The sequence below is a fragment of the Drosophila santomea genome, chromosome X, assembly GCF_016746245.2.
Source record: "Drosophila santomea strain STO CAGO 1482 chromosome X, Prin_Dsan_1.1, whole genome shotgun sequence".
Taxonomy (NCBI): domain Eukaryota; kingdom Metazoa; phylum Arthropoda; class Insecta; order Diptera; family Drosophilidae; genus Drosophila; species Drosophila santomea.
In genome coordinates this window covers 9,937,863-9,964,250 of record NC_053021.2, presented here as the reverse complement: position 1 = coordinate 9,964,250, position 26,388 = coordinate 9,937,863, and the positions used below count along the sequence as shown (strand labels likewise).

The window sequence follows — 26,388 nt, the reverse complement described above, 5'->3', positions numbered from 1 at the left end:
CAATGGGCGTGGAAAAGTCAAATTCACATGAAGTAAATATAAATACATATATTTTTGAAAGGAAACAACAGTTTTCGGTTTACATTTGCAGTTTCGCTACTGAGTTCTTATCTTGAATGTGCATATTTATATTAAAAGCAAAAAAAACAACCTGATTTTTACACGTATATTTAGTATCTATAAAATATTATATATTTATTTTTTAGATTTAAATTTATTTACGCCCCTTCCCCTTGCGACCTTTTCCACCCTTTTCGCGCCTCTTCTTTGCATCCATCGACCGCTTGTCCTTCTTCTCGCGAGGATCCACGACCTTATAGCGACCCTTTACACCTGCAGGACGACGGGCGCGACGAGCTGCTGTCTGCTTCTTGGCCACCACATATGTGACCTCCTTCTTCTTCTCCTGTGCCTTTTTGTACACCTTCTTGAGCTGCTTGGACTTCTCGTGATTGGTGGCATCGTTGTTCTCCATAATCTTTTCGGCCATCTTCTTGGCCTTGGCCAAGCGTTTGGTAGCACGACGGTGCTTGCGTGCCTTGGCCTCCATGACCTTCTTGATGGGGCGCACGTTCACCTCCTGCAACTTGCGCTGGTACTCGGCGGTTAGCTCCTTCGGAACTGGCGTTGGCTTGGTCATATGCTCGTCCTCATCCAGTTTGAACCAAACGGGAACGTTCTCATCGTTGAAAGCGTAGCGGTTCCAGGCTGCGTCGATCAGGTCACGGCGTGTTTTCTTGTTTCGTGTCAGCAGTGCACCCAGAGCCATTTCGTTTTCGGATAGGCGAACCTTCTTTGCGTTTGCACCTGATAAAAGGAAATGATAAATTAACTTTAGGAATGTTAAACGCTTTATTTAACTCACCAGCAGCTGTCTGTTCGCCTTCACCTTCGCCATCCTCGTTAGCCTCATCTTCGGAATCGGACGACTCTGAGCTGCTGTCTTTGGCTGCGGCTTCATGGCGTGCACGACGTTTGGCCTTCTTTCCCTGGATGGTCTCATCGGCGTCCGGCTTAAGGGTGCTCTCACCCAGAACGGCGACACCCTTGGCCTTGTATTCCTTGGCCAGATTGTTCAGATCGTAGGTTTCTTCGTCGTCATCGGACTGGATATTTTGTAGTACATCTTTCTCGTACCAAAGCTGTACGCGTTGCTCTCGCTTAGTGTTTTTATCGCGGAAATCATTGGATTTAATCAGCGGATTCTCGGAGCGCTTTTTCCTCTTGTTTTTACCCTTCGGATTGTCCTCATCATCATCATCACTAAGGCCCAGGCCCTGCTTATCATTGATTTGATCCTCGTCTTCGGATGCCTCGCTTTGTTCCTCTTCATTGTCGTCGTCGTAGTTTAGATCATCATTGATGTTACCCTCATCTTTGTCGAAATATTTGTATTTTGGCAGCTTTGCTTGCTCTGGCTGCGTTTCATCGACGGCAAAGTCAGGTTGAACATCTAGCAAATCGTCGAGCTCCGCAGAGGTGTTGATATTCTTGAGGTCGAAGATTTCATGTTCCATTTCCTCGACTGGACCATCGTCTCCCTTGATCACCATGTTAAGGTTCATCTTCTCATGCAGTTTTGCCTTAGTCTTGAGCGTCTTCTTACGCTTACGCTTTAAATCCTTCTTCTCCTCTTCGACAATTGTGTCAATTTGCGTTTGCAGCTCGGCATCTTCCATATCCTCGATTTCCGCTTGCGTCAATGGCTTCTTGGGCTTCTCCTCTTCGCCATCGCCGACGACCAGTGGCGTTTCCTTTTTAACGAACAGCTCCCTGACATCTTTCCACCATTGCATGAGTCCCTTGATATCCTTGCGACCCAATAGCTTCAGGTCCTTGCAGCACTCCAGGATCTCTGGCGTGGTCTTCTTATGCTTGGCAATGCGCTCGTCATCGATGCGAATGGAACCGATGCCCTGCAGGGCAGCCAGTGCATTTTCAGCCTTCATAAACTCTGTGGCAGCCAGATCGTTGCGCAGGGCAATATCCTGTGCCGTGTAGCCCTCGGCCTTGATGCGTTTCTGCTTTTCGGGATGCAGCAGGCTGCTCTTCTTCTTGGCATCGAGATCCAGTTCCTCGAACACGTACTTCGAGTCCAGGAGACGGGGATCAATGTGATCGGGTGCCAGGTAGCCCTGACAGACGACGAATATCTCGGCGGATTCCTTACGCGAGGCACTCGGCTTGGTGGCGTGCACCTTCTTGAACAGCTGCTTGAGCACCCAGAGCAGGGCATTGTAATCCTTGGAGCGGAACACCTTGGTCACAAACCAACCGCCGTTGCGCAGAAACAGTGTGCTCAACTTGAGGGCATTGAGGGTGAGGCAGATCTGCTGATAGGCATCGTACAACCAGTTCCTGCCCACATTGGGAGCACCATCGTGGAGCACAACATCGGCCTTCCACGATTGCAGCTCCTTGGTCAGCGATTGTCGGCACTTCTCCGTGGTGATGTCCTCGACGAGGCCAATGCAACCGGCAATGGGACGGATGGGGAAGAGATCCACGCCGATCACAATGCTGGACACCGGCATATTCTGCTTGGCCACCTGCATCCAGCCACCGGGAGCGGCGCACAAATCCAAACATACTTGCGACTGCTGAAGGAAACCGAATTTGCGATTCAGCTGGATCAATTTGAAGGCGGCACGCGATCGCAGGCCCGTCTCCTTGGCCAACTGGTAGAACTTATCCTTACGGGTCTTTCCAACTTTCGTTTTCTTGCCCATTGCTGCTGGCTTTGCGTACAATAACGATTAAATAAAAACGAATTCAAATCAAATGTCGAATTCGTGCACGTGTTGCCAACAGTGTGGCCGTATTGACCATTCAAAATATTCCGCGCTGGCAGTCATGCGCGTCAAGATAGCAGCACAAGTGGAACGTGTTGACTGATTGTGGAATGCATTTGAGCAGCGGTTAAATGTTTAAAAAGTGGACTTTAAAATTTATAAATATAAATTGGCTAATCAAAGTGATTTTAAAAAATTACCACCCATTCTAAGGAATAATTGTAAATTTTAGTAAAGTGCAAAAAGCCACACTAAACCATATTACAAAATCCGCTTAAAATAAAATTATATTTGTGGCTGTTTTAAAATTTATAAAAACGAAAGGTTTTTGTTTTTATTGGCTTGCCACACACACATAAAAGAATGTTTTTATCTGTGGGTCAAATGGCTTTCATCAGAGCGAGCAAGTGTATCTAAAGATGCTCCATCTCTTTCTATTACGTGCGCAGTTTATCTGCAAAGGATAACGCCCATTTTTGTGTCCTTCGCGCAAGACTTTCTAGGCAAAAGAATTATAAAAAATATCCCATAAAACCATTAATTAATACTTCGTTTTGATTTATTAAGTTATTCGTGTAAAGTTGTGTATTTATATATTTTTCTATTGTTATCCAAAATTTTTAATGCAGTACCTTACTTACTGAAATACATTGAATGGTTTCATTTGACCGTAATGTGAGCGAAAGTCTGCCGAAGACATATATTATTTATCAGTTAAAATTATAATCGTTTTTGTATACATTTAAATAATCTGTTCTCATATCCGTTTTAATTTGGGCAAAGTGGGAAAAGAAGTATAGATTTCTTTCCAAGCGAAAGACGAATTTCTTCTTGGTTTTTATAATGCAATTAAGTTGAAAAAGTTGTTTTGATAGCTGAAAAGTTTCCATTTAATGTTTAATACTTTTTTGATTTAGAAAAAAAAAAAAACAATTATTTTGTGACTTTTAGAATACTAGAAAATGTTATAAAGTGTTAAATAATACAATTCGTCTTTCGATAGAAATGGACAGAAATTTAATTTATCCAAGACTTTTCCGTTTTTACATTCAAAATATTTGTAATTAGTTGACGTGTGCGGATAACAACAACATGTATTATTTATTTATCTGATATACATCGTATACATGGTTTAGTTTCGTATTTTCGTATTGTTCAAGTTTTAAAAGTTTCGTACAGTTTTAAATTTAGTAAACACTATTTTGCTGTCGTATACGTACTGTAGCCAAAAAAGAACCGTCATAGTATGATTTACATGCAATATTTGTATATACCCGCAAATGTAGGTAAATGTATTAAAATATATTTATACACAGCTGCGGTCAAAATAAAAGCCCTGAAACTTGTGCCTTCTCACCTTCACTCGTTGTGAAAATATTCGTATACTACCAGTTTAATCGAGTTTCCTTGCATATGTTTTCGATGGTTATAATATATAAGCTAATGGGGTTATGCAGAAAAAGTCACTGCATTGGCAATTATCCCTTTTTACGAACGCTGATAAAATTATAATCGCTTAAACGAATTATTACGTATTTATGTATTTTACAGTTGACATGCCACAAACATGCTTTCCATTTTAAATTGATTGTTGAAAAAGCGAGCAAAGTATATTCGTTTTCTGGCCGTGCAAATAATCTTAATTAGGCAATATTCAATTTACGACTTTTTAAAATATCCTGCATATATTGTAAAATAGCAGGAGACTGCGCTAATCAGAAAACCATATAATCTTCATGCTCAATTTTTTTTTTTAGCAGGCAATGTTTTCCGCCAACCAAAATGTAGCAAGCACAAACTAGCTATTACGTATTTATATTCTACTCATGTATATATATCTATCGGAACTATATCTAAATTTATGGGAATTTTAAACATATCTGACACGAAAACAAGGACAGCGGAATTAAAAAACCCTTAAGGATTGTTGGTCTTAGCGAAGAAGCAAATATAAACCGCGTTTTTTTTTTTGTTCAATAGAGAACCGCACATAATTAGGATGAAACAGCATGTTAGATTTTCAGCGCAGTTATTTTGACCACAACTGCATGAGGGATTCTCCGTTTGGGAGTGGTTCACAGCCCTGATCCTCAGGGGCTTAGATCCTGATGGAGATTTGGGTCGTAGCCCATGCTGTTGTCGTACGGTTGCTGCTGGTCGTAGCCGCCGGATCCCATTGGATAGCCCATGGAATCCTGTGGCGGAGCGGGTGACATCATGGGTGTGGTTGTCCCGCTGGGAGGACCGGCCATGGAATACGGTGAAGCACCAGCAGCCTTCTTGGCCGCATACAAATTGGCCTCCTCCTGTGCCTTACCAATGTTCTTCTTATAGCGAATGCGCTTGTTGCCAAACCAATTGGATACTTGCGAGACCTGCATGATTGTGCGTTCATTTACAATGCTGTACTGCAATCAAACTGCATGGTTGATTAATGTGTGCACTTACCGTGATGCCACACTTTCGTGCCAACTCCTCTTTGGCCTCTTCGGATGGATATGGGTTGCTCAAGTGACTGTAGAAGTACTCGTTGAGGATCTCGGATGCCTGCTTGCTGAAGTTGCGACGCTTGCGGCGTGCGTCCAGGAAACGCGAACGAAGGATCATCACAGCCTCGCAGGTCGACTGCTTCAGCTGCATTTGTATGGAACTAAACTTTTTGTGGATGATCTGCACCATTCGCTCGATTTCCTTTGGTGTAATGGGTCTGAAATGATGGTTGTATTACCCACGTAATCCACAAAATCAGGATTTATCTATATCCACATACCTCGTGCGACTCTGTTCGCGTAGAAGATTCATGACATGCGTAGTAAACTCATTGCATGCCTGCTCGTACTTCTCCAATTCCTGGTGATATATTTGACGGATCTGTGCCAGCTTGGCACGGTAGTCGGAATGCTCAATGGCATTGTCAGCACCATCGATGGACAGGGAACCACCCTGGCTGGCCGCAGCCGCGGAGGCCGCCGCTGCTCCACCACCACCCTTCTCAGGTCCTGCCACGCCCTCGGCAATCAGCATGTTGTCCAAGCGCATCAGTTGTGGATCTGGGGGCTCCTCCTCCTGGGTGTTGCGAATCGAGAGGACTGTAATAATTCAAGTAGAAAGGGTGATTAAAACAATTACAATTTTGATATATCATATGGTTAAACCATTTGGTTTATAAAACTGCACATGGATTATATAAGACTAGCATGTGAAACGTTTGATTAAGCATAAAAAGTGATTTGTATAAAACAATAGAGAAAGGGATGGTGCTTTTGAGATTATAGCTATAGAGATAGCTTACCGGTCTTCTCCTTGATCTCGCAAAGTACAGAGAAAAGAGCCGGCTTCATTCGGTGACAGTTGAGTGTATGTTTTCTGGCCTGGGCCTCGTCAAGTGATTGTTCCGAGATGCTCATTATCTGTTGCAATATCTCGCCGATGTCCTTCTGCTTGCGCACCTCGTTCTCACTGCCGGCATTCTGGCCATCGTCCTGGCCAGACAAGCCGTATCCTTGCGGAGCCATCATGCCACCGGTGTGGGCCAACATGCGATTGGGATCCTCCATGACGCCGCAACTGAAAGCAAGCTACAAATCCAAGTTGCTGCAATAAAACAAAACAAACAATGAAAAACCAGGAATAAACTTTTTTTTCTTACGTTAACTTCTCAGTTTACTACAAATTGTTTTTAAATTTTTATTGTTTTACTATTTAATATGAATTTTCTTTTCACAAGAACATGCGTTTGAAACCAACAAAATGTGGTAAAACCTTGAGGTAACGTGTGTTAAACTTTAATATTATGCGCACAAACTGGCAACCTTTTACCGAAACAATATCACTTCTCTTTAAGAGATACAAAAAAAACCCCATTAAACCACAAGCCCCACCACAAAATAATCCCCAGACATTTGAGGCAACGTGAAAAGACATTTTGGTATCCTATTGGAAATGCAATAATCTCCACCTGTCGCAATCTCATGAAGCGGGATATCTTTTGGGGGTGAAAAAGTATCTCAGATGCGTAGCACGAAGCCGCCCAGTTAACTGAGCTATTTATACACTTCTATTTATTCTATTCTTTCTATTTATTTATTTATTGTTGGGTGGCACAGTTAAGTTACAATTTATATATGTACATATGTAGACATAAATGACGCCAAGTGCATCACATACATACACTTGTACGTATGTTTGGTGCCAGCAGAATGGTAGAAAAAAAGTAACCTGCCTAGTTTATATTTACATATACACACGGTTATGGTTCAATATTTATTTCAATACAGTTCGAATAGATCTTGTAGGTTTTGCATTTACATTCCTGGGATTTTATTACGTCAGAAAAGATTTTAAACTGTTTATAACAAGGTGTATGTACATATCCACACATCGATATATATGCATGTAAGTATTGAGAAGCGTCCACTTGAAATTCCATACTCACGGTTTTTTATTTATCGTGATTGACTCTTATATTTATTTGCCGTGCAAGTCGTATTTTCTGTTATTTTCACTACAGCTTAGCGACACATTACTTGCAGTTGTAAATAACCGCAAGTATACAAAAATATTATCTTTTTTGGAATACAATGAAAGGAAAGTACGTTCTGTATACGCAGAAAAATAAATCGATATGAAAAAGTTTTCCAGTATTATAAGAATATCGATAAATATTATCTAAAATACAATTTATATTTGCTAGTGAAAACGTGGACAATCGATATTTTAAACGTATAATTTTTTAGTGCTTACGCACTGTCGTATGCATTTGGATATTGTTTTGAACACACAAATAAATATATAAATGAATTAGATATTCTCTAAACAGAAATTGAGAACATATTTCAATAAGCGAACTGTACAACAAGGATATATAAAAGGAAGTGCAACTTCTTTAAAATATAATATTTCAATAGACTGACTGAACTTTGTCTTATTATGTAACTAATGTGTTTCTTTCTTTTTTAGTAATCTAAATCTGTATAAGTGGTCTGTGGCTTACTATTTGGAAGTCTCTTATTATTATCTTGTTATAATAAATACCATATAAAACTGGAATACATTTAAACGTAAGTGTGAAATGGCTATTCTCCGTTCTCATCATGTTCGGCCAATCGATAGTCATTGATTTGCAGCCCTACTAAAATCATTATGGTCATATTGTGCAGTGACGTAGAGTCGTATGTTCGTGAACTTTGGAGAAAATCTATTCCTGAACGGTTTATTTAGCAAAATTATTAATTTACTTTCATTGTAATCAGAAACGTATTATAGAAAACTAGAGAAAAAAGGTATAGAAAAGTGAATGTGACCAAAACGAACACAACCTCAAAAGTTCAAATGGCGTGGCTTTCATCCATATGTAAATGCATACGTGCATGAAAATGTACATATATATATATATATATATATCTATACTGAATAATAGAGTTTTCCAAAACTTTTAGTAACGTGGGCTCCAGTGTATATCTGCAAAAAGCTACTTGACTTCGTGTTTACACATAAATCACGTTTAAACAGTGTTTTTTTGCCCATTATACAAACGTACTGAATACATAAGTAATGGAAAAAGATATATCCGTATATATAAATATGTATATATATGTACTTGAATGTTAAATTAACCTTATTTCCTTCGAAATTATAAGAAAATTTGAGCAAAATTACAGTAATGTAAGAAATACTGAGTCTAAGGAGTGGTATACATATGTTCGTTCATGCGCATTCCTAATTTTATTTTCTTTCCCTTTGCAGAATAGTTGAGAGACCAAAATTAAAATTTTTTGCGATACTTAAGCGCCTTAAAAGCGTTACTAATATTTTTCAATATTAGCACGGAATCACAGCTAATCAAAATAAGAAGCTTATCAATTTCCCGTGGCAGTGCGATTTGTTTGTTTTTGATTTATCCATATATATTTTCCAAGTCAATTTGCGATTGACTTCACAAAGAATACCCGAGAGTACGATATCTTTGTCTAATTTGCGAACTGGCATTGCGCACCCCAAAGGAGGGGAAACAAAATCTTATATGACTTTTGAAAGATACGGTGGTAAGTAATAGTTAATCATCAACAACCCATTGAATCAATTTGTATCTAAGACACATATTTATCCCGACCACTGTTCAATATCTTACTACTAACCAAGATCTGGATCCATCCAAGGTTACTTTAACATTAAAAATAAGCTTAAAAGAGTGAACACATTATTTTTTTCCTACAAGAGTATTACAAGTGCAAGCCACTATCTAGGATACCATGGTTTCTAAAAGGGAATTCCAGAAACTTCTCTTATCCACGCATTGCAACCACATTCGAGTGTATTATTTCTGAGGATTATTGTCATACTTTTCTTCATTATGTCATATGTGCTGTTCAGATTTCTCCTTATTCAAGGGCTAACCACTTGTATAAATAAGTGCATAGTTTAAATCAGATTTCCACGTATAATATATCATACGAATTATTACTAAAGCCACCTGTTCTATAGAAAACGGGTAATAATAAAGAATATTACCCATTCACTTGTACAGAGCGTTGACAAGTCTTGTTCATCGATTTTCTTTGTATTCCAACGAATATTTTCATATTACTCAGGAACAAAACGTGTAGAGCTACATACATAACAATCACCTAATGATTGATTGTTCGGAACAAGAATTGGATATTGAAATCACAATCGTACCGAAATATTTGTCAGATTCGTCAATTTAGTCGGGCAAAACATCAGAAAATATTCGAGAGATCCTACCGAAATTCTCAGTGTAATTTTCCGGTTTCAAAAGTTAATATCTAAGATAAAATAATAAAATTGTATATAACTCGCTCGCCCTCTGAAACCATTTCATCAAAGTTTTGTTTATCAAATTGAGCTTGCATTCGAACCCAAATTGGTTTCTAGTTTTATTTGGCATTCAGCGGTACTAAATAGTGCAAATCAGTGTTATGTTTTTAACTGAGTCCATGTACAATTGCATTGACACTTTCAGCAACGTAAAGTATACACTAAGGTCCCGTACACATTCCAATTCGAATGCAGTTTAAAGGCTTCAATATTCAATTCGTTTATTAAAATAAAATTACATTTCGTTTCATATTTGTATTTTTCAGAAACACCAGCAAAAAAAACCGCACTTCTCATTGAGAAAAAACGGAGTAAAGGGTTCGAGCTGTGCATGAATTCAAAAGGGCGAACCATAAGTCACCGGTAAGTAAAAATCACTGATGACCACATTGCTGATTCAAGTCGTACAACTTTTATTGCAATTCACACACTCAGCGTTGCTAAGATAAAAAAAATCTGGTATTCAAATCAAATTCGCTACGGTTTAATACGAATGTACATATGTATAGTTTTGAGTTTTGAGGGCTTATTTCACCTTGGCTTACATACGAGTATCTAGTTCAAAATGCATACTATAATACCCGATAAGAATTGATTATATTTTCTAGCAATGGGAAAGTAGTGCCAAATTGCAATTGCATTCAGCAATAAATTAGGATTCTCCTCGCTATAGGAAATACACTTTGAGGGGTATTTGCGAAAAGACAGAAATGTCGGCATAATTAAGTAATAAATATCACAGTATTTCGTGTATTATCGTGTGGGTGTATCTAGGGTGGTAATCCTTGCATATTCGACTCGATTAACGAAATCTTTTACACATTTGCCTTCGCAGGACTTCGAGTAACAGACATCGGAAGTTACAGCCATTCAGGTACACATGAGCCTGCTGTTTTGCCATTTTTTTAAAGACTTAAACTGGTAAATTTACAATATAAATAAATAAATATATATATATATATAAATATACAAATATATATATATATATAGATATATATGTATATATTTAATTATTCATATGAAAACGGAAAAAATAGAATAGCTGAATACTTACCACGGCAAAAATAAACAAAAACTTCAGCAAAATAACAGCAAAGCAATAACCTTGCAAAAAAACTATAAGAATATTACTCTCAAGCAATTCTAGCAGATTCTACAAATATATTGAGTACACCGTTGTTTGATTAAGGCACAATTAATTCGACGTTCCGGAAGGATACCAGTTCATGCTTATTCTGGGTACATTTGATAAGTGAGCAGCAGCGGCAAAAACACAATAAAAGAACATTTAATGAACGGAAACGAAAGTTGCATAAATCACAAACTAGCTGAAAACCTGAAGCCAATTACTTCCCATCCACCAACAACCAATAGATACCACTGGCCACCTCTAATAGCAACATTACCCGAACAACAATAAGTCCCATTAGCAGCATTATCCGTGGAATCCAAAAGCTATCAAGATGGCCACCGTAAACGTAAACCGCAGTGTGACGGACATCTTCTATCGCTACAAGATGCCACGTCTGCAGGCAAAGGTCGAGGGCAAGGGAAACGGCATCAAGACCGTGCTGGTTAACATGGCGGAAGTGGCTAGGGCCATCGGACGCCCGGCCACCTATCCAACCAAGTATTTTGGTTGCGAGCTGGGCGCACAGACACTGTTTGATCACAAGGTATGTGCACTGATATCCTTACCCATGAGCTATGCTTTAATTAATCATTCAATTTCATTTAGAATGAGCGCTTTGTTGTGAATGGATCGCATGATGTGAACAAGTTGCAAGATTTGTTGGATGGTTTTATTCGCAAGTTTGTGTTATGCCCCGAATGCGACAATCCGGAGACCAATCTAACTGTGTCCGCCAAAAACCAGACCATTTCGCAGTCTTGCAAGGCATGCGGCTTCCACGGTCTGCTCAAAGTTAACCACAAAGTAAACACATTTATTGTGAAGAACCCTCCATCGCTTAATCCGGCCGCCCAAGGATCTTCGCTAACCGAGGGCAAACGCTCGAGGAAGCAGAAGCAGAAGAACGATGCCGATGGCTCCATGACCAACAACTCATTGGCTAACAACTCTGGCGGTGAATCGGATGGCGGCAATGGCACAAACCAGGCTAGCCAAACTGAGGCCGAGATTAGCGCTGCTATTCCGGAGAAAACAGCCAAGGATGACGATGATGAGGGATGGAGTGTCGATGTTTCAAAGGTACGTTGTTTTATCCGTATTTAATAAGTATTAAAAGATATACAAATATATATATATATCTTACTCTACCCCCGCAGGAGGCTATTCGTGCTCGTTTGCAAGATCTGACAGATGGTGCTAAGGGTATGACTATTTCGGATGACTATGATAAAACTGAGAAGGAGCGCATTGATATTTTCTACGAGTTGGTTAAGGACAAGCGGGACAAGAAGCAATTGGAGGATGTGCAAACTCACAAGGAGTTGGTGATCGAAGCAGAACGTTTGGATATTATTAACAAGGCTCCATTGGTTCTTGCCGAGCTGCTTTTCACTGAAAACATTATCAAGGACGTGCAGAAGAATCGCCCTTTGCTACTTCGCTTCACTCTCAATAATCCAAAAGCACAGCGTTATCTAATTGGTGGAGTTGAGCAAACTGTCGAGCTGCATAAGGGTACACTGATGAGCAAGGTAGCTGGAATCTTTAAATTATTTTATGATTTGGACATACTCGATGAGGCCGTCATACTGGAGTGGGCACAGAAGGTCAGCAAAAGACATGTCTCCAAAAATATTGCTGCCGAGATTCACGAGAAAGCTATGCCGTTCGTTCTCTGGCTAAAGAATGCCGAAGAAGAGTCCTCCGAAAGTGAGGAGGAGGAGGACGAGGAATCTGATGAGGATAACTACGTTTCCAGTGCCGGCCAACGCGGCGGTCAGCGTGTCGTTCCGCGCGCAGTTCCACGCGCCGTTGCAGGTGACGAGGATGACGAGGACGACGTGAACATCGACGATATCTAGAAGAAAAACAAGAGAACAGCTACTTTCCTCAAACCAGTAATAATTTGGAAAGGGAAGATCAAGCAAGCAAGCGCAATCTACAATTCAAACTGAAATATAAATTAGCGAGTTAAATCAACATGTGGTTTTTTGATCTTTAGTTCTTAAGAGTGCTAATCGTATTTTGATTTATCGCTTTACTACCATTTACTATACATTACATTTCCCACGCCGCTGTAACAATAGAAAACAACTAAATTACACCAACACATATATTACAAAATAAAGCAAAAAAAATGAATAAGGTGTTTTTCTATCTGTATGAATATACATACATGCATTCATAGTTCAGTTTAATCTACAACTGTTTTAAAAATATTAGCCCAATTATGCGTTTTTGTGTGAATAGTGCATCAAATCCATTCTTACGCAAGTGATGTGCTTGTGCGAGAATAAGATATCTTAAGTAAATTGGTATATTTCAGTATATTTTTCTTGCGCAATTGGTATTTTCGTTAGTAGTTCCGCGGCGGTCACATCATACGCATCCCCTATAAATCGAAATAAGTTGAAGTTACATAAATAGGTATTAAATGTTTAAATGCACTGTTCCAGCATAACTATAGATTTAATTTAGCAGGATCAATATGCTGCGTTCGGCGATGATGTCATCGACCCTGGCCCGGGCTCTTCAAAAGGCGACCCAGACGTCGAATGCGTCGATTTCGGCGGTGCCCGCACTGAATATGGTCCTGGTGCGCCAACAACAAACGCTCCCGGTCGCCGAAGTGGCACAAAATCTGCCCAAGAAGGGCTACTCTCCGTTCGGAACCAAACAGTCCTCCGTTGCGGAGTGGTCGCTGGCCAGACTGGACGATCTGCTCAACTGGGGACGCAAGGGCTCGATCTGGCCACTGACTTTCGGTCTGGCCTGCTGTGCCGTCGAAATGATGCACATCGCTGCTCCGCGTTATGATATGGATCGGTATGGTGTCGTGTTTCGTGCATCTCCCCGTCAGGCCGATGTCATCATCGTCGCGGGCACGCTGACCAACAAAATGGCACCGGCCCTGCGAAAGGTGTACGACCAAATGCCCGAGCCACGTTGGGTGATCTCCATGGGCAGCTGTGCCAACGGCGGTGGCTACTACCATTATTCGTACTCCGTCGTCCGCGGCTGCGATCGGATAATCCCCGTCGACATATACGTACCCGGTTGCCCGCCAACCGCCGAGGCACTCATGTACGGCGTCCTGCAGCTGCAGAAGAAGGTTAAGCGGATGAAGACGCTCCAGATGTGGTATAGGAAGTAAGGCAACGATCGGAACTTATATTTAAAATGTGAAACATCAAACGACATACGATTTTGCGAACAGAAATCATATTAAATATCGTTCTGTTAACGTTCAGTTGTTGTATATATTGTTTGTTGGATCACGAGGATATAGCAAATAAATGCCTTTCGATATAAATACAAACATTCAAGCTGTGCTGTGTTCTGTATCCAAGTGTCAGCTTGAATCGTACGTTTGCCAACGGTCGTGTTTCAAATGTTATCGAAAGAGTTATGGTTGCCTTCAAAATTAGTGTCCTTTTTTTTATCGTGAATTGTATACACAACCATATCGTCTAGTTGTCATAGGAACGATCGCACCAACCACAGGACAAACCTCTGTTTTCACATACTTTTTCTGTATTCATTTCAAGGTCCTGTTCGGAACATATAGTGCAAGAATATAAATTCAGTTTCAAGTGTTTAAAATAGTTATATTTTTTAATTGGCAGATTTTTTTTAACGCAACAGCAGAGTAAGCCAACCCTTAAAATACAATTTTTCATGCTAATGTCCCAATAAACCCAAAAGAAAATGGAAAAACAAACAAATATGTGTATAATTTACATATGCAATATAATTGGGCTAGCCATTAACTAATCTGAATTCTGGACAAGACTATTCTCCTCCATTTCGGTACTGGAAAGGCTTGGCGACAAGGTCGTGGACCTGGAATTGTAGGCAACCTCATCCAGATTATAGTGCTTAACTATTCGCTGTGGTGGTCGGTTGGAGGTGACCTCAATGATTTGATTCACAACCCATTTGGCCAATTTGATCACAGCCACGTGTGCCGCAAACTGCAGGATCATGGCTCCAAAGCCCTTGTAGAGGCCACTAACTCCCTCGGAGACAATCGTTGTCTGATAGCAATCGACGACTCCTTGATAGTTTGTTAAAATGGGGACGACATCGTAGCCATTGTCGAGGTTGTCGATTATAGTTCGTGTCCCCTGCAGTTGCAGACGGTGTAGAATCGTTTCGAACGGGAAGAATATGACCTCAGTGGTTACGATAGCAATAAGGCTGGCATAGATTTCCGCATTCAGATCCTTTAGCGTGGTGTCCTGATTCTTTTCACTCTGGCTGTCCTGGGAATTCGTTATACGGCGCCGCATTATGCGCGAGGACACGCCCCGTATCACGAGATTAAACAAATACTTGGTGATGCCAAATGAAACACTTGGCCCGATCAGAGCCCAGGCTGGTAGCATACGGCCCTTTTGCGGAGAGCTCCAGTAGAACAATCGCAGACTTCCCTCCCGAAACACATCGAAAAGACCGGGTTTCTCGCTGGCAATGTCACTCTGCACCGTTTCGACAAGAGAAGCTGCATGGAAGGGCACCACCAGGCCGATACTTATGCTGTAAATTGAAAAGCAATAAGACGATGGTGAAGATTAGGTTGACATATGGGTACCATTTGAGCAGGATATGCTGTCCGAATCGCTTTAGCGTGGTACGACTATCCACATCCTTGGGCCAGCTGGTCACCTTCGAGATAAAGTCGTCGATGGCCAGCGTCATGCCGCGCACCAAAAGGCAGCTGCCCATGCCCTTCCACAGAGTCGTCAGTCCCTGCCTTCGGTGCAGGTGGACGATGCTGGGCAGAAGCTGGAAGGGTTGCAGATGGTAGCGTCTCGAGGCATTATACACCTGGCACTGCCGGCGCAGCACAACAAACGGATGGCTAAGCAGGTTCTCGGTGACCAGGGAGACCCATTGAACACCGACGACCAGATATTTTCGAACGGATGTATCTGTAAGATGCAAATCATAGATGGAAAGCTTTGGGAGATTGCGAAACTGATATTTCCTACCATCATCCTGATTATCCGAAAATTTTTTGCTAGGACTACAGGTCACGGATAAGTGTAGATCCCTATCCCCAGTCCGATGCTTCTTGGCCAGGCGTTCATCGTCCAGTTCATCCGCTTGAAGTCTATAAATGGATGATTATTATTATTATGGCATGGTGATTATATATCATCACATATAACATACAATAAGCTAGAATAGTTATTCATTCCCGCCATAACTGAGTCCGTGTGTTCTTTGGTAGTTACGGATTTGATATTTATATTATTACTACTTTTAGGCAGGTTTGGGAGGTGTTTTAAACATAATATTCAATTGTTTTGAAGTATAATTGGAACAATCCTATGGCGATTGCCCAAACAAAAGGTCACACTAGTTTTTGGTTGGTATAAAAGCTTTAGTCCGTTTCCACGGCATCACATCTAATGAAATTGTGTTGTTTACACTCTCAGTTAAAACATAAACATTCCCTTTAAAACTTTGAACATTAGCATGTTCAAAATAAGAAAAATAATAACTTCGTCACGTTTTTACGTTAACTTAATTAAATGGCCAGCTGCCAAAAAGGAAATATACAGAAAAGAAGAAAGATAAGTCACATTAGGAATTAAACTATATTAATTAATATTTGTCAGCTTCATAAACTCAAAAACCATTCATTGAAGAGTAAATACATATGCACTTTTAAAAACAAGTGCAATGCTTTAATTTATTAAAAATGCTTAAACAGGACATAAACTCGTTAAAAAGCCGCATTTACTGCCCATGGCTAACATACTCAGGATACGGAAATACATAGGTATAACATAAATGCATATGCACATATAAACAGAGTTTTGAGAACATAACTTTAAATAAAACCTTTTAAAAGGTAAGAAAATCCAAACGAAATACGCTTTAGTCTTGTAAGAGAAGCATAAGTGGATTGAGCCGAAATAAGGACACACCACACCCTAATTTTGGAGGTGTTTTCCTGTAAAAGGATAACGACAGTATTTAAATAATGGTATTTTCCATCGGGCCAGGCAGCCGAACGCTTTCGTGGTGGAAAGGACAGGGACCTGGAACCTGGGATTTGGGATTTGGGAGTCGTCGGGCTGCGCGGACACGCAAACTCGCTGCCATATCCTGTTGCCAACCAGATAATTGGCCAGCAACCCGCGTTCGGAGCATGCTCCGCTCCGACATGGACACACGCACATACTACGAGTATTGGGTATAGCGATGACTCAGTAGGTATTTGTATTTTCATTTTTAGGTCAAACTGCATCCGATTATTGTGGCATTTGCTCCGCTGTCGGCAGGACTCGCTAACGACTGGTATGGAGAACTATGATTGTCAAATCCGAAAAATATAACAATATATGCAAATATATTGAGCGACACTTCGAGTACGGATAACTCCGCCGGAGCATCGAAAAACGCCAGCTCCGTTCGAGTTTCTTCGGTTAGTGAAATCCCAGTTAAAGTTCCCATCATGACGAGCACCAGCATGTGCAAGAGGATCTCCTCGGGCACGGGCACGGGCACGGGCACGGCATCCGCTGAGCTAATCAAATCGCTACCAACCACACCATCATCATCCCAGGGCTCGTCCGTCATCTGCGAGGAGGTATTCGACGAGGCGTGTTTCCCCTCATCAGAGGGTAAGTTCCGTCGACTACTTACATATGCTAATTTGTAACTTATTTACCATATACGTATGAGAGCATGTAATATCGGCTTTTCCGGTGAAAATCTACAATTGGCAAGCCATTTGGTTGCCCCGAATGTGTTTTCATCAATTTATGGTGTTACAATCCAACAAAAAGTGATTCCTTACTTGTGCATAACGATTGACCATTTGGGGCATATATGTACCTAGGTATATATGTACATATACGGCAGTTTAAATCAATGAAAGCACTTCCAATACTTCAAAAATGCATTGTATTGCTTATAAAAACGGGCTGTGGCATATTTAAAACAGAAATAAAGAAAACCCAAAAAGAAAGAGCAAAGGAAACCAGTTATAAAAAGTTCAAATTTTACAAATAAATTAAGAAAACTTGATTTTATACTAGTTTTTACCTGTAAGGTCGTCTTCACAGCCTGTAAAAAATCCCAAACCGATTTTCCTTCCTTTACAAAGCTATAAAAATGTATTGAAATCGTATTTTACTTATTGTAAGTATGGAAAATAGGTATGATGAGTTTTTCGAACTTTTAATTATATATATTTTCCGTTTTTCATTCAGAAATCAATGAGTATGCCTCCCTGATTGGAATCGAGCTTCAGAAGGAACCACATTTGCTTTATCTCGCCAAGGAAGGATTGATGGCCGCACTGCCATCGGATTGGAAGATATGGTGAGTATTCCTTATTATATTGTTAAAAGCGCATAAAAAGATCATATTTTCGGATGACAGCTACTCGGAGGAGAAGAATGGCCACTACTACCACAATACGCGAACCAAGGAGTCGCAGTGGGACCATCCACTAGATGCCATATATCGCGATTTGGTTAATCAGGCGCGTCAGAAGCCTGTGGACACGGGATCGGTGGGGGATAATGATGATCTGTCGCAGCTGGACTCCGGAATACGTAGCATGCAGGGTATCGATGATATTCCATCGCCGGGACCATTGCCCCTGAATAATTTGGCCCGGAAATGGTCGGTGGCCAGCAAGGCCAGCGTATTTAGTAGTGCCAAGAGTCGATTTTTGGACTCTGGAACCAAGGATATGGGTCGATTGTATCAGCTTGGTTTCGAGGTGACCAAGTCAAAGCCCCAAATAGCAAATAAACCCTCGACCACTAGTCAAATGAATGGAAAAGCCGAGAAGTCGGAGGAAAACGATGGAGGTGCGAAACTTTCTGGTACTACAGTATCGATGTTTCAAAAGGCACATAGACAATTCGAAAGCGATGGATATACCTCGCCGTCCGGTGTGAAAGGTATTTTGCGCGATTCGAGCATAACCGATATAAGTCGAAGACTGGATCGACTGGAGCCCACTGGGCTGGATGTGGAGGATAAGAAGAGTGTGCGCTTTAATTTGGATCAGGGACAGCGAGTGAAGAGCAGCTCCAACGAGGAGACCCCATCGATGGCCAAGATGACGCAATCCTATAAGCGAAATGAGCACTCGCAATCGGAGGATGATGATGAGGATGTGGTGGTTCAAACCGACGACGATGATGATGATGATGATGATAACGATGATGTGATTGAAGATGAGGACGTAGATGAAGCTGATAAGGAAGATGCACTTAATCCTTGGCCCGATCATGATGAGGGCATATACAATAGCAATCCCTTCTTATCAGACTCGAATAAGACTATACCAAAGACTATGCCGGAAGTAGTGAAATTATCAGGATCTGGAGATGCAGCTTCGTCTAACACTAAGGACATTGATGCAACAAAATTATTTTACGACGACACAGATTCCGATTCGAAGGGCAGTTCGGTGCGTAGCTTTATTATTAATAAATCAGAACAGGACTCCTCACTTTTGGCCGGCAATAATGCCTTCGATTTGGAGGAATTGGGACGAAAGCACAGCTACGAGCTGGAACAATTGCAGCTCAAATCTGTTCAAGTGCCTCCATCGGAGAAGTCAATATGCAGGGCCAGCTTTACGGACAAGGAGGCCCAGCTGCAGAATGACTTTGAGGCGATCAGAAGGGATCACGAGGCGAAACTGAAGAGATTCCGCCACGAATACGAACTCCGGCTAACATCGCATCAGCACAAATTGGAGGAGGCCTTCGAGCTGCAAATGGAGAACTATCGGTTGCAATTGGAGCGGCAGCTGCAGGGCAAACGCACCTCGATGGCCACCGAGCACAAGAGCCGCATGGACACCCTGCAGGCCAATCACGAGGAGATCCTTCGCGATCTCGAGCGTGAGCTGCATGGCGAGGAGGAGCTGCTGCGGCGGGAGCACAGCTCCAGACTGTCCCAGTTGCGCGAGAAGTTTGCGCGCGAGCTGGACGCGGAGAAGCAGCGAGTGCGGGAGAAGGGCGAGGAGCGGCTGTACGAGAAGGTCAGGTGCGAGAAGCGTCTGCTGGAGGACAAGTACAGGTGCCTCAAGGAGAAGTACGTGCGCCTCAAGACGGACGTGAAGCTGTCGCTGGAGCGCAGGAATCGCCGGCGAGAGGCGCAGATGGCGCCGCAACAAAACCACACCAACAGCACCAAGTCCACCAACAGTGGCACCGAAATGGAGCGCTCCATGGAGCGCTCCATGGAGCGGTACTACAAGCCCCAATCCGGCAATAGCGACAATCGCTCGCTCAGCTACTCGGATCAGGCAATCGCCGGCGAGGCGATTGTCAAAACAGGTCCAGTTCAGCACAAGAGTCAACTGACCAAGTCGTACAACATACGGCAGCTGCAGCTGCAGGATGATAATACCTCCATTAGTCAATCGGATACGACCCTATCGAATACCTATAATAATGGTCGCTATGGCTCATTCCTCAAATCCGCCAGCGGAGTAATCTCCGCCAGAACGGCCAGTGATAATGGCAACTCATCGAGGGACGGACTAGTGGGCGCTGTGGCCACACAATCGAATCTGGAGAGGAACAACAATAGTAACCAGATCAAGGAGTCGACCGGCATCAGTAGGATCGTCTTTTCGCGCACCAAATCGGCATCCACGTCGCGCCTGAACTCGGATACCAGCTACAAGGGCGATCGACCTTGTACTCCGGTGGAGAATCTGCGTCATCAGCTGCAGAAGCTCGAGGCGCTGGAGGATCAGTTTCCGGAGAATACCCTGGATGCACCTTATCATCTGCGCTACCCCTTCACCGACATCTCCATCAAGCCGAATGGTGTGGGCTCGGAGCTGGAGTTCTTCAAGCATCGCATCCATCTGGAGCGGGATTCGGTGCGTCGGGCCAAGGAATCGCTAAGGACACAGCGCACAAATTTCCGACTGCGTCAGCGGGAGATCGGCCAGCAGCGGAAAATAACCGCCCTATCGCCGAAACACTCCATCGATCAGCTGATCCAGGAGGAGAAGGAACTGACCGAGATGGAGGTGAATCTCCATCGCACACGTTCCCTGCTGGGCGAGAAGATAATACGACTGCGCCATCTGGAACAGAGCCTGCTGAGGATCTACGAGAAGGAGAAATCGATCCTCGATCTGGGCACCATCGACGATGCGGCCACACTTAGCGATCTATCGTCGCACTCCAGCTCCGGCTTCAGCAGCACCGAATTGGCCAGTGGCGCCGATTTCCACAAGAAGAAGGACTACTACCAGCAGGAGTCGAACGACTGCATTGAAAATCTGGAGATACTGAATGCCGAGATTCGCGAAATTCTCGACATATTCGGGCAAAAGCAATACCAACAGCAGCAGCATGATCAAGCCGCATCGGGCATCCCGATCCTATCGCCACGTGACCTCGGCTGGTCGCAGGTGCTGAAGCATCAGCATCAGCACTCCGCAACCCAGAACTTCTCCCTTCTCCCATCCGATGGCATCGATGGCGATGGAGCAGTGCATATTCCCCACTCGATTCCCACGCTGGCCGATCGCTTGGAGACGTATCGCCAGTTGGCCGCCGGCCGGATGCAGAGCTCCATGGGCGCCGCCATCCTCACGGCCAATACCATTGTGTCCCAGAGTCCGCGGGCCGTCAACTACACCACTTGTCTGGTGGAGCGAACCCGGGATCTGCGCAACTGGCTGCGGCAGGCGAAGAACGAGCACGATTTCCTCGTGCAGCACGGCATTCCATTGGGACAGACTGCGGTTGCCGGTGGAGTAGGAGTTGGAGTGGGAATAGGAGTGGGAGGAGGAGTGGGAGGAGGAGGGGGAGGAGGTGAGGCTAGTGCGTCTCTGACCAGCGGCAGTGCATCCATTATCAATACCACGACCACTGCGGGGAGCTCGGCGCGCGGCAAGAACGATATCTAGATCAAGGATGTATGGGCTTAGTGCATATTTTAATTACAAACATATTAATAGTTACTATTTGTGATCTTATGTTTGTCTGAGAAATTCATTAAAAATAAGAAAATACACGCCTGGCCTTTAAATTGCCGCGAATTTTTTAGCATCCAGAGATGGGGTTTTTTTTTAGTTTTATTAAAGGGAAAACTATTTTTAGCAAAAATTCAATATTTACGATTGATATTTACGGTATAACTGGGCTAAAAATGGTCAGAAAGTTACAAGAATTACATTTTTGTACTTCTAATTACCAATACTAACTAACCAAATCACTTTTTGAACGACTTTGTCAAAATAATTTTTGGCCAAATTTTCGCATTTTTTGTAAGGGGTACCATCATCAAAAATTGCAAAAAATGTAAAAAAAAATTTTTTTTTTTCTGAAAACACAGTTTGATTGGAAATTTAATTGCGAACTCAACGAGGTATGACATTCCATATTTGGACCAATATATCGAAAGTTCTGATTAAAATACTGATATTTATAGTCGCAAAAAAAAGGGGAAAACGATTTTTAGCAAAATGAAATATTTACGATTGATATTTTCGGTATAACTTGGCTAAAAATGGTCAGAAAGTTAAAAGAATTACATTTTTGTACTCCTAATTACCAATACTAACTAACCAAATCACTTTTTGAACGACTTTGTCAAAATAATTTTTGGCCAAATTTTCGCATTTTTTGTAAGGGGTACCATCATCAAAAATTGCAAAAAATGTAAAAAAAAAATTTGTTTTTCTGAAAACACAGTTTGATTGGAAATTTAATTGCGAACTCAACGAGGTATGACATTCCATATTTGGACCAATATTTCGAAAGTTCTGATTAAAATACTGATATTTATAGTCGCAAAAAAAAGGGGAAAACGATTTTTAGCAAAATGAAATATTTACGATTGATATTTTCGGTATAACTTGGCTAAAAATGGTCAGAAAGTTAAAAGAATTACATTTTTGTACTCCTAATTACCAATACTAACTAACCAAATCACTTTTTGAACGACTTTGTCAAAATAATTTTTGGCCAAATTTTCGCATTTTTTGTAAGGGGTACCATTATCAAAAATTGCAAAAAATGTAAAAAAAAATTTTTTTTTCTGAAAACACAGTTTGATTGGAAATTTAATTGCGAACTCAACGAGGTATGACATTCCATATTTGGACCAATATTTCGAAAGTTCTGATTAAAATACTGATATTTATAGTCGCAAAAAAAAGGGGAAACGATTTTTAGCAAAATGAAATATTTACGATTGATATTTTCGGTATAACTTGGCTAAAAATGGTCAGAAAGTTAAAAGAATTACATTTTGTACTCCTAATTACCAATACTAACTAACCAAATCACTTTTTGAACGACTTTGTCAAAATAATTTTTGGCCAAATTTTCGCATTTTTTGTAAGGGGTACCATCATTAAAAATTGCAAAATATGTAAAAAAAAAATTTTTTTTTCTGAAAACACAGTTTGATTGGAAATTTAATTGCGAACTCAACGAGGTATGACATTCCATATTTGGACCAATATTTCGAAAGTTCTGATTAAAATACTGATATTTATAGTCGCAAAAAAAGGGGAAAACGATTTTTAGCAAAATGAAATATTTACGATTGATATTTTCGGTATAACTTGGCTAAAAATGGTCAGAAAGTTAAAAGAATTACATTTTTGTACTCCTAATTACCAATACTAACTAACCAAATCACGTTTTGAACGACTTTGTCAAAATAATTTTTGGCCAAATTTTCGCATTTTTTGTAAGGGGTACCATCATCAAAAATTGCAAAAAATGTGAAAAAAAATTTTTTTTTTTCTGAAAACACAGTTTGATTGGAAATTTAATTGCGAACTCAACGAGGTATGACATTCCATATTTGGACCAATATTTCGAAAGTTCTGATTAAAATACTGATATTTATAGTCGCAGAAAACAGAAAAACGATTTTCGGCCTTTTTATTTTTTTGTATTATTCATATGGAACCGCTTTGTTCCAACTCGCCGTTTTATAGTGAATTTATTGATATCAATTGCATTGTATTTATTACTACTACTGATAGCGAACATAAATTTGTGTTATGAAACATTGCCTAAATATTTGCCTACTAATATATGTATGTACGTAAATATATTTAGTGCTGTTTATTTTCGTCGTCGAAGTAAACGGACCGCAGTAAGGTAAAGTAACTTATCGAGGTGCTTAGAATCTGAAAAGGATGTGATTAATAATGTGATTAATATCTTTCACAAAATGTGCTGCACATACGGCCGTAAAGCTTTGCAAGGACAATGTTGAGAACTTGAAAGCCGTGATCCTTACGGGTCGTTGGCTGCAGAGGATCATAAACGAAATATGATTTCGGATTCGCTTGTTCGTTGGCGTGAAGGAATGAGATTCCATGCGATCAGATCCTTCCCATTGGCATTCATATAGAATTTGCGCCGTTAAAGTGGACTGTTCAATGTAGAGAGTTGATTAATTGGTTAAAAATTGAATAATCAATCCAAATTCATGCCTGTTTTATCAGTTCGTCTCCATTCTCGCAAAGGATGTATAACTGCGATAAGGCTGAGGATATATAAATTATGAACTTCACATAGTCCCCAATGAACATATTTTTTCCCTGATTAAGTATACACAGAAAATCTCGTCAGTATATAAACACATGAACTTGTGTTAAGCTTACAGTAATTATCTGAAATCCAACCATGCAAATAAGCACTGATGAAATCATTAGATTGGCCAATAGAATTGGATTGAAAAAGTCCTCCAGCCGCTTAGCGAAACTATTACCAAAATCATAGCCACATGTAATGGAATCATCATTGTAATACAATATTGTCACAATACCAACTCGATAACATTGTTGTGCTTCTCCACAATACGTTTGATGCGCTCCAGCTGTATGTTCTCGCCCAATTCCGCACTGGAATCCGCAAATAGTGCAGCAATTCGTTGGTGTAGCAGCTGAAACTGGCCACAAGTGTAGGTGATGAAGAAGCCCAGGATGGTGTCCTCCGCAAACAATGTGGTGACCACACAAATGCCCGCATAGGAGGTGAAGATATAGGTCAGCACATAGCGAATCCAGCTGTTCTGGGCATCGTACGGAAAGATCATCTTGTAGGGGAACGGCTTGTTCTGCGCATCGATGGCGGGTCCAAAGAAGATCTCCACCAGCGGCAGCACACAATACATTATAATCAGGCACGCCAGCAAGGATGTCATTATGCTGAATGTTACCATGCGCCTGCGACAATCCGCAGCAACGTTGTTCTTTGACGAGCTGTTTGAAGAAAAACCAGTTTGAAGAAGGATAATTCCATAGAAAACTCTACAGGACGTAGTGTCCAGAAGCATGCCCAGAAAAGTAGGCTACTTCTTTTGCACACAAAAACGTAGCATACTTTTCCGCGCATTTGCCTAATCCTCATAGCATGGACTCACTCGGGTATCCAAATTTCGTAGGAAAAGTTCTCAATGAGCTGGCGGAACTTGCTCTGATTGAGGCGCAGATGAAGGAGTCGCACAAAATTCAGGACTCCCATGAAGGTGGTGCAGCAGTTTTCCGTGGTGATGATGATATCCGATAGGTTGTTCAACAGAAATGCCGTCTGGTAACTGATTGTTATGCCAACGGATGCAATGACGTACCACGCCCACATTACGTAGGCAGTGGCCAAAAAGGAGTCGCTCCTCCATGGCCTCGATGATTCCGATAGTGGCCAAGAACCATTCAGTTTCAGCCAAACGCACTGAATGGGAAAACGGAGTGCTTTGTAGGGATATGAATAGAACATGACTTTGTGGCAAATGCCAAGGCACTAGCTTTATCTTTTGGCATTTCTCACTTTTATAGTTTACTTATTTTCCACACACACCATCCCCCTCAAAAAACCTATTATCCCTTTTTATCATTTTCCATAATTACACAGTAAATATTTTAGAAAGCGTTTGCACACAAGGCATGTACTTACCACCTCATTAAGTGGCTAATATGAAATTTTGATCAAACGCATTTTCCAAGGAGGTGTGTGCCTGTGAAATCCTACGAAACTATACTCCTTCTACGGCCACAAATAAGTGGCTATAACTTGTGAATACGTGTGTATTTTAATTTGCCCTTTTACTGCCCAACAACAAACTAAACTTGGCTATATTTTAAAGTACCAAATGCTGTTACTCACTCGAAAATAAACAAGTAAGCTGCACATATTTCACTTTATTCAAATTGAAACGTTAGAAACTAAATAAACACAATACATCATCACACAACTGTGCTTCAAACAGTTTTACGAGTGTATATATAGATTTTTATAAAATTTCTTTAAATTTTTCGAATATTTTTAATTGCGTTATGCCGGCGATATTGCAAGCTTTCATGCTAGAAAGCCATTTTGTCTATTATAAATGTAGCCTTTGTTCATTTTGAAGCTTTTATTTACCCTAACTTCATTTCAAAACCAGTTAATATAAATCAGGTCACAACTCGCTGGGCGTAAGGATATATCTCCGTTGAGTTAGCCGGCGGGGGGGCGTGGCCAATCTGTGAAGCCCACTGGCATGGAGCACTGCAGACCCAGTTCCCTGTCCCAGTCCCAGTCCATTAAGCTGGCCAAGATCTCGCCGGCCAGATAGACGGGCAGACAGGCAGACAGACAGAGAGACAGCGAG

At 41.3% G+C, this 26,388-nt stretch overlaps 8 protein-coding genes across 11 annotated transcripts; 4 read left to right on the top strand and 4 right to left on the bottom strand.

Annotated features, from left to right (window-relative positions):
• Positions 1 to 71: 71 nt before the first annotated feature.
• Positions 72 to 2,818, bottom strand: LOC120455193 (pre-rRNA 2'-O-ribose RNA methyltransferase FTSJ3). Its single transcript, XM_039641135.2, has 2 exons — positions 866 to 2,818; positions 72 to 807 (listed from the first exon to the last, which is right to left on the bottom strand). Exons 1-2 carry the CDS (start codon positions 2,727 to 2,729, stop codon positions 215 to 217), a joined length of 2,457 nt encoding a protein of 818 aa, XP_039497069.1. The 5' UTR covers positions 2,730 to 2,818; the 3' UTR covers positions 72 to 214.
• Positions 2,819 to 3,333: 515 nt separating this feature from the next.
• Positions 3,334 to 7,415, bottom strand: LOC120455018 (homeobox protein extradenticle). The gene is made up of 5 exons (XM_039640842.2): positions 7,228 to 7,415; positions 6,085 to 6,386; positions 5,563 to 5,881; positions 5,241 to 5,499; positions 3,334 to 5,167 (listed from the first exon to the last, which is right to left on the bottom strand). The coding sequence occupies exons 2-5, from the start codon at positions 6,347 to 6,349 to the stop codon at positions 4,883 to 4,885; spliced, it is 1,128 nt and encodes a 375-aa protein (XP_039496776.1). The 5' UTR covers positions 6,350 to 6,386; positions 7,228 to 7,415; the 3' UTR covers positions 3,334 to 4,882.
• A 507-nt stretch (positions 7,416 to 7,922) lies between these two features.
• LOC120455019 lies at positions 7,923 to 10,960 on the top strand. 2 transcript variants are annotated; one of them, XM_039640843.1, is made up of 5 exons: positions 7,923 to 8,074; positions 8,538 to 8,836; positions 9,896 to 9,992; positions 10,465 to 10,550; positions 10,768 to 10,909. In XM_039640843.1, exons 2-4 carry the CDS (start codon positions 8,815 to 8,817, stop codon positions 10,511 to 10,513), a joined length of 168 nt encoding a protein of 55 aa, XP_039496777.1. In that variant the 5' UTR covers positions 7,923 to 8,074; positions 8,538 to 8,814; the 3' UTR covers positions 10,514 to 10,550; positions 10,768 to 10,909. The 2 variants fall into 2 exon arrangements, with proteins under 2 accessions (XP_039496777.1, XP_039496778.1); XM_039640844.1 differs by having other exon boundaries at positions 7,924 to 8,074; positions 10,819 to 10,960.
• Positions 10,653 to 12,903, top strand: LOC120455017 (eukaryotic translation initiation factor 5). The gene is made up of 3 exons (XM_039640841.2): positions 10,653 to 11,305; positions 11,368 to 11,841; positions 11,919 to 12,903. Exons 1-3 carry the CDS (start codon positions 11,093 to 11,095, stop codon positions 12,621 to 12,623), a joined length of 1,392 nt encoding a protein of 463 aa, XP_039496775.1. The 5' UTR covers positions 10,653 to 11,092; the 3' UTR covers positions 12,624 to 12,903.
• Positions 12,904 to 13,111: 208 nt separating this feature from the next.
• LOC120456121 (NADH-quinone oxidoreductase subunit B 2) lies at positions 13,112 to 14,080 on the top strand. Of its 2 annotated transcripts, none has more exons than XM_039642750.2 (2): positions 13,112 to 13,188; positions 13,243 to 14,080. In XM_039642750.2, exon 2 carries the CDS (start codon positions 13,250 to 13,252, stop codon positions 13,913 to 13,915), a length of 666 nt encoding a protein of 221 aa, XP_039498684.1. In that variant the 5' UTR covers positions 13,112 to 13,188; positions 13,243 to 13,249; the 3' UTR covers positions 13,916 to 14,080. The 2 variants fall into 2 exon arrangements, with proteins under 2 accessions (XP_039498684.1, XP_039498682.1); XM_039642748.2 differs by having other exon boundaries at positions 13,120 to 13,188; positions 13,240 to 14,080.
• A 412-nt stretch (positions 14,081 to 14,492) lies between these two features.
• On the bottom strand, positions 14,493 to 16,111 carry LOC120456120 (solute carrier family 25 member 46). The gene is made up of 4 exons (XM_039642747.2): positions 15,940 to 16,111; positions 15,756 to 15,877; positions 15,356 to 15,695; positions 14,493 to 15,300 (listed from the first exon to the last, which is right to left on the bottom strand). The coding sequence occupies exons 1-4, from the start codon at positions 15,969 to 15,971 to the stop codon at positions 14,532 to 14,534; spliced, it is 1,263 nt and encodes a 420-aa protein (XP_039498681.1). The 5' UTR covers positions 15,972 to 16,111; the 3' UTR covers positions 14,493 to 14,531.
• Positions 16,112 to 16,794: 683 nt separating this feature from the next.
• LOC120456453 (kinesin-related protein 4) lies at positions 16,795 to 21,755 on the top strand. 2 transcript variants are annotated; one of them, XM_039643293.2, is made up of 4 exons: positions 16,795 to 16,985; positions 17,058 to 17,399; positions 17,991 to 18,102; positions 18,163 to 21,755. In XM_039643293.2, the coding sequence occupies exons 2-4, from the start codon at positions 17,231 to 17,233 to the stop codon at positions 21,677 to 21,679; spliced, it is 3,798 nt and encodes a 1,265-aa protein (XP_039499227.1). In that variant the 5' UTR covers positions 16,795 to 16,985; positions 17,058 to 17,230; the 3' UTR covers positions 21,680 to 21,755. The 2 variants fall into 2 exon arrangements, with proteins under 2 accessions (XP_039499227.1, XP_039499226.1); XM_039643292.2 differs by having other exon boundaries at positions 16,795 to 16,989.
• Positions 21,756 to 23,845: 2,090 nt separating this feature from the next.
• Positions 23,846 to 25,514, bottom strand: LOC120455654 (odorant receptor 13a). Its single transcript, XM_039642044.1, has 6 exons — positions 25,162 to 25,514; positions 24,569 to 25,000; positions 24,401 to 24,500; positions 24,230 to 24,337; positions 23,980 to 24,168; positions 23,846 to 23,920 (listed from the first exon to the last, which is right to left on the bottom strand). The coding sequence occupies exons 1-6, from the start codon at positions 25,512 to 25,514 to the stop codon at positions 23,846 to 23,848; spliced, it is 1,257 nt and encodes a 418-aa protein (XP_039497978.1).
• Between the last annotated feature and the right edge of the window lie 874 nt (positions 25,515 to 26,388).

Coding starts and splice junctions, on each gene's coding strand:
- LOC120455193 (XM_039641135.2), bottom strand. CDS start 2,729: ATGGGCAAGAAAACGAAAGTTGGAAAGACCCGTAAGGATAAGTTCTAC. Junction 808..865: donor AGGCGAACAGACAGCTGCTG/GTGAGTTAAATA, acceptor TCCTTTTATCAG/GTGCAAACGCAAAGAAGGTT.
- LOC120455018 (XM_039640842.2), bottom strand. CDS start 6,349: ATGGAGGATCCCAATCGCATGTTGGCCCACACCGGTGGCATGATGGCT. Junction 5,500..5,562: donor CGCGAACAGAGTCGCACGAG/GTATGTGGATAT, acceptor CCATCATTTCAG/ACCCATTACACCAAAGGAAA. Junction 5,168..5,240: donor CACGAAAGTGTGGCATCACG/GTAAGTGCACAC, acceptor ACAATCATGCAG/GTCTCGCAAGTATCCAATTG.
- LOC120455019 (XM_039640844.1), top strand. CDS start 8,815: ATGACTTTTGAAAGATACGGTG. Junction 8,837..9,895: donor GACTTTTGAAAGATACGGTG/GTAAGTAATAGT, acceptor TGTATTTTTCAG/AAACACCAGCAAAAAAAACC. Junction 9,993..10,464: donor GGGCGAACCATAAGTCACCG/GTAAGTAAAAAT, acceptor TTGCCTTCGCAG/GACTTCGAGTAACAGACATC.
- LOC120455017 (XM_039640841.2), top strand. CDS start 11,093: ATGGCCACCGTAAACGTAAACCGCAGTGTGACGGACATCTTCTATCGC. Junction 11,306..11,367: donor AGACACTGTTTGATCACAAG/GTATGTGCACTG, acceptor AATTTCATTTAG/AATGAGCGCTTTGTTGTGAA. Junction 11,842..11,918: donor GGAGTGTCGATGTTTCAAAG/GTACGTTGTTTT, acceptor CTACCCCCGCAG/GAGGCTATTCGTGCTCGTTT.
- LOC120456121 (XM_039642750.2), top strand. CDS start 13,250: ATGCTGCGTTCGGCGATGATGTCATCGACCCTGGCCCGGGCTCTTCAA.
- LOC120456120 (XM_039642747.2), bottom strand. CDS start 15,971: ATGGCGGGAATGAATAACTATTCTAGCTTATT. Junction 15,878..15,939: donor AATAACTATTCTAGCTTATT/GTATGTTATATG, acceptor ATCCATTTATAG/ACTTCAAGCGGATGAACTGG. Junction 15,696..15,755: donor TTCGGATAATCAGGATGATG/GTAGGAAATATC, acceptor TGCATCTTACAG/ATACATCCGTTCGAAAATAT.
- LOC120456453 (XM_039643293.2), top strand. CDS start 17,231: ATGACGAGCACCAGCATGTGCAAGAGGATCTCCTCGGGCACGGGCACG. Junction 17,400..17,990: donor GTGTTTCCCCTCATCAGAGG/GTAAGTTCCGTC, acceptor TTTTTCATTCAG/AAATCAATGAGTATGCCTCC. Junction 18,103..18,162: donor CCATCGGATTGGAAGATATG/GTGAGTATTCCT, acceptor TTCGGATGACAG/CTACTCGGAGGAGAAGAATG.
- LOC120455654 (XM_039642044.1), bottom strand. CDS start 25,514: ATGTTCTATTCATATCCCTACAAAGCACTCCGTTTTCCCATTCAGTGC. Junction 24,338..24,400: donor TTGGATTTCAGATAATTACT/GTAAGCTTAACA, acceptor ATACTTAATCAG/GGAAAAAATATGTTCATTGG. Junction 24,169..24,229: donor GAGACGAACTGATAAAACAG/GCATGAATTTGG, acceptor TACATTGAACAG/TCCACTTTAACGGCGCAAAT.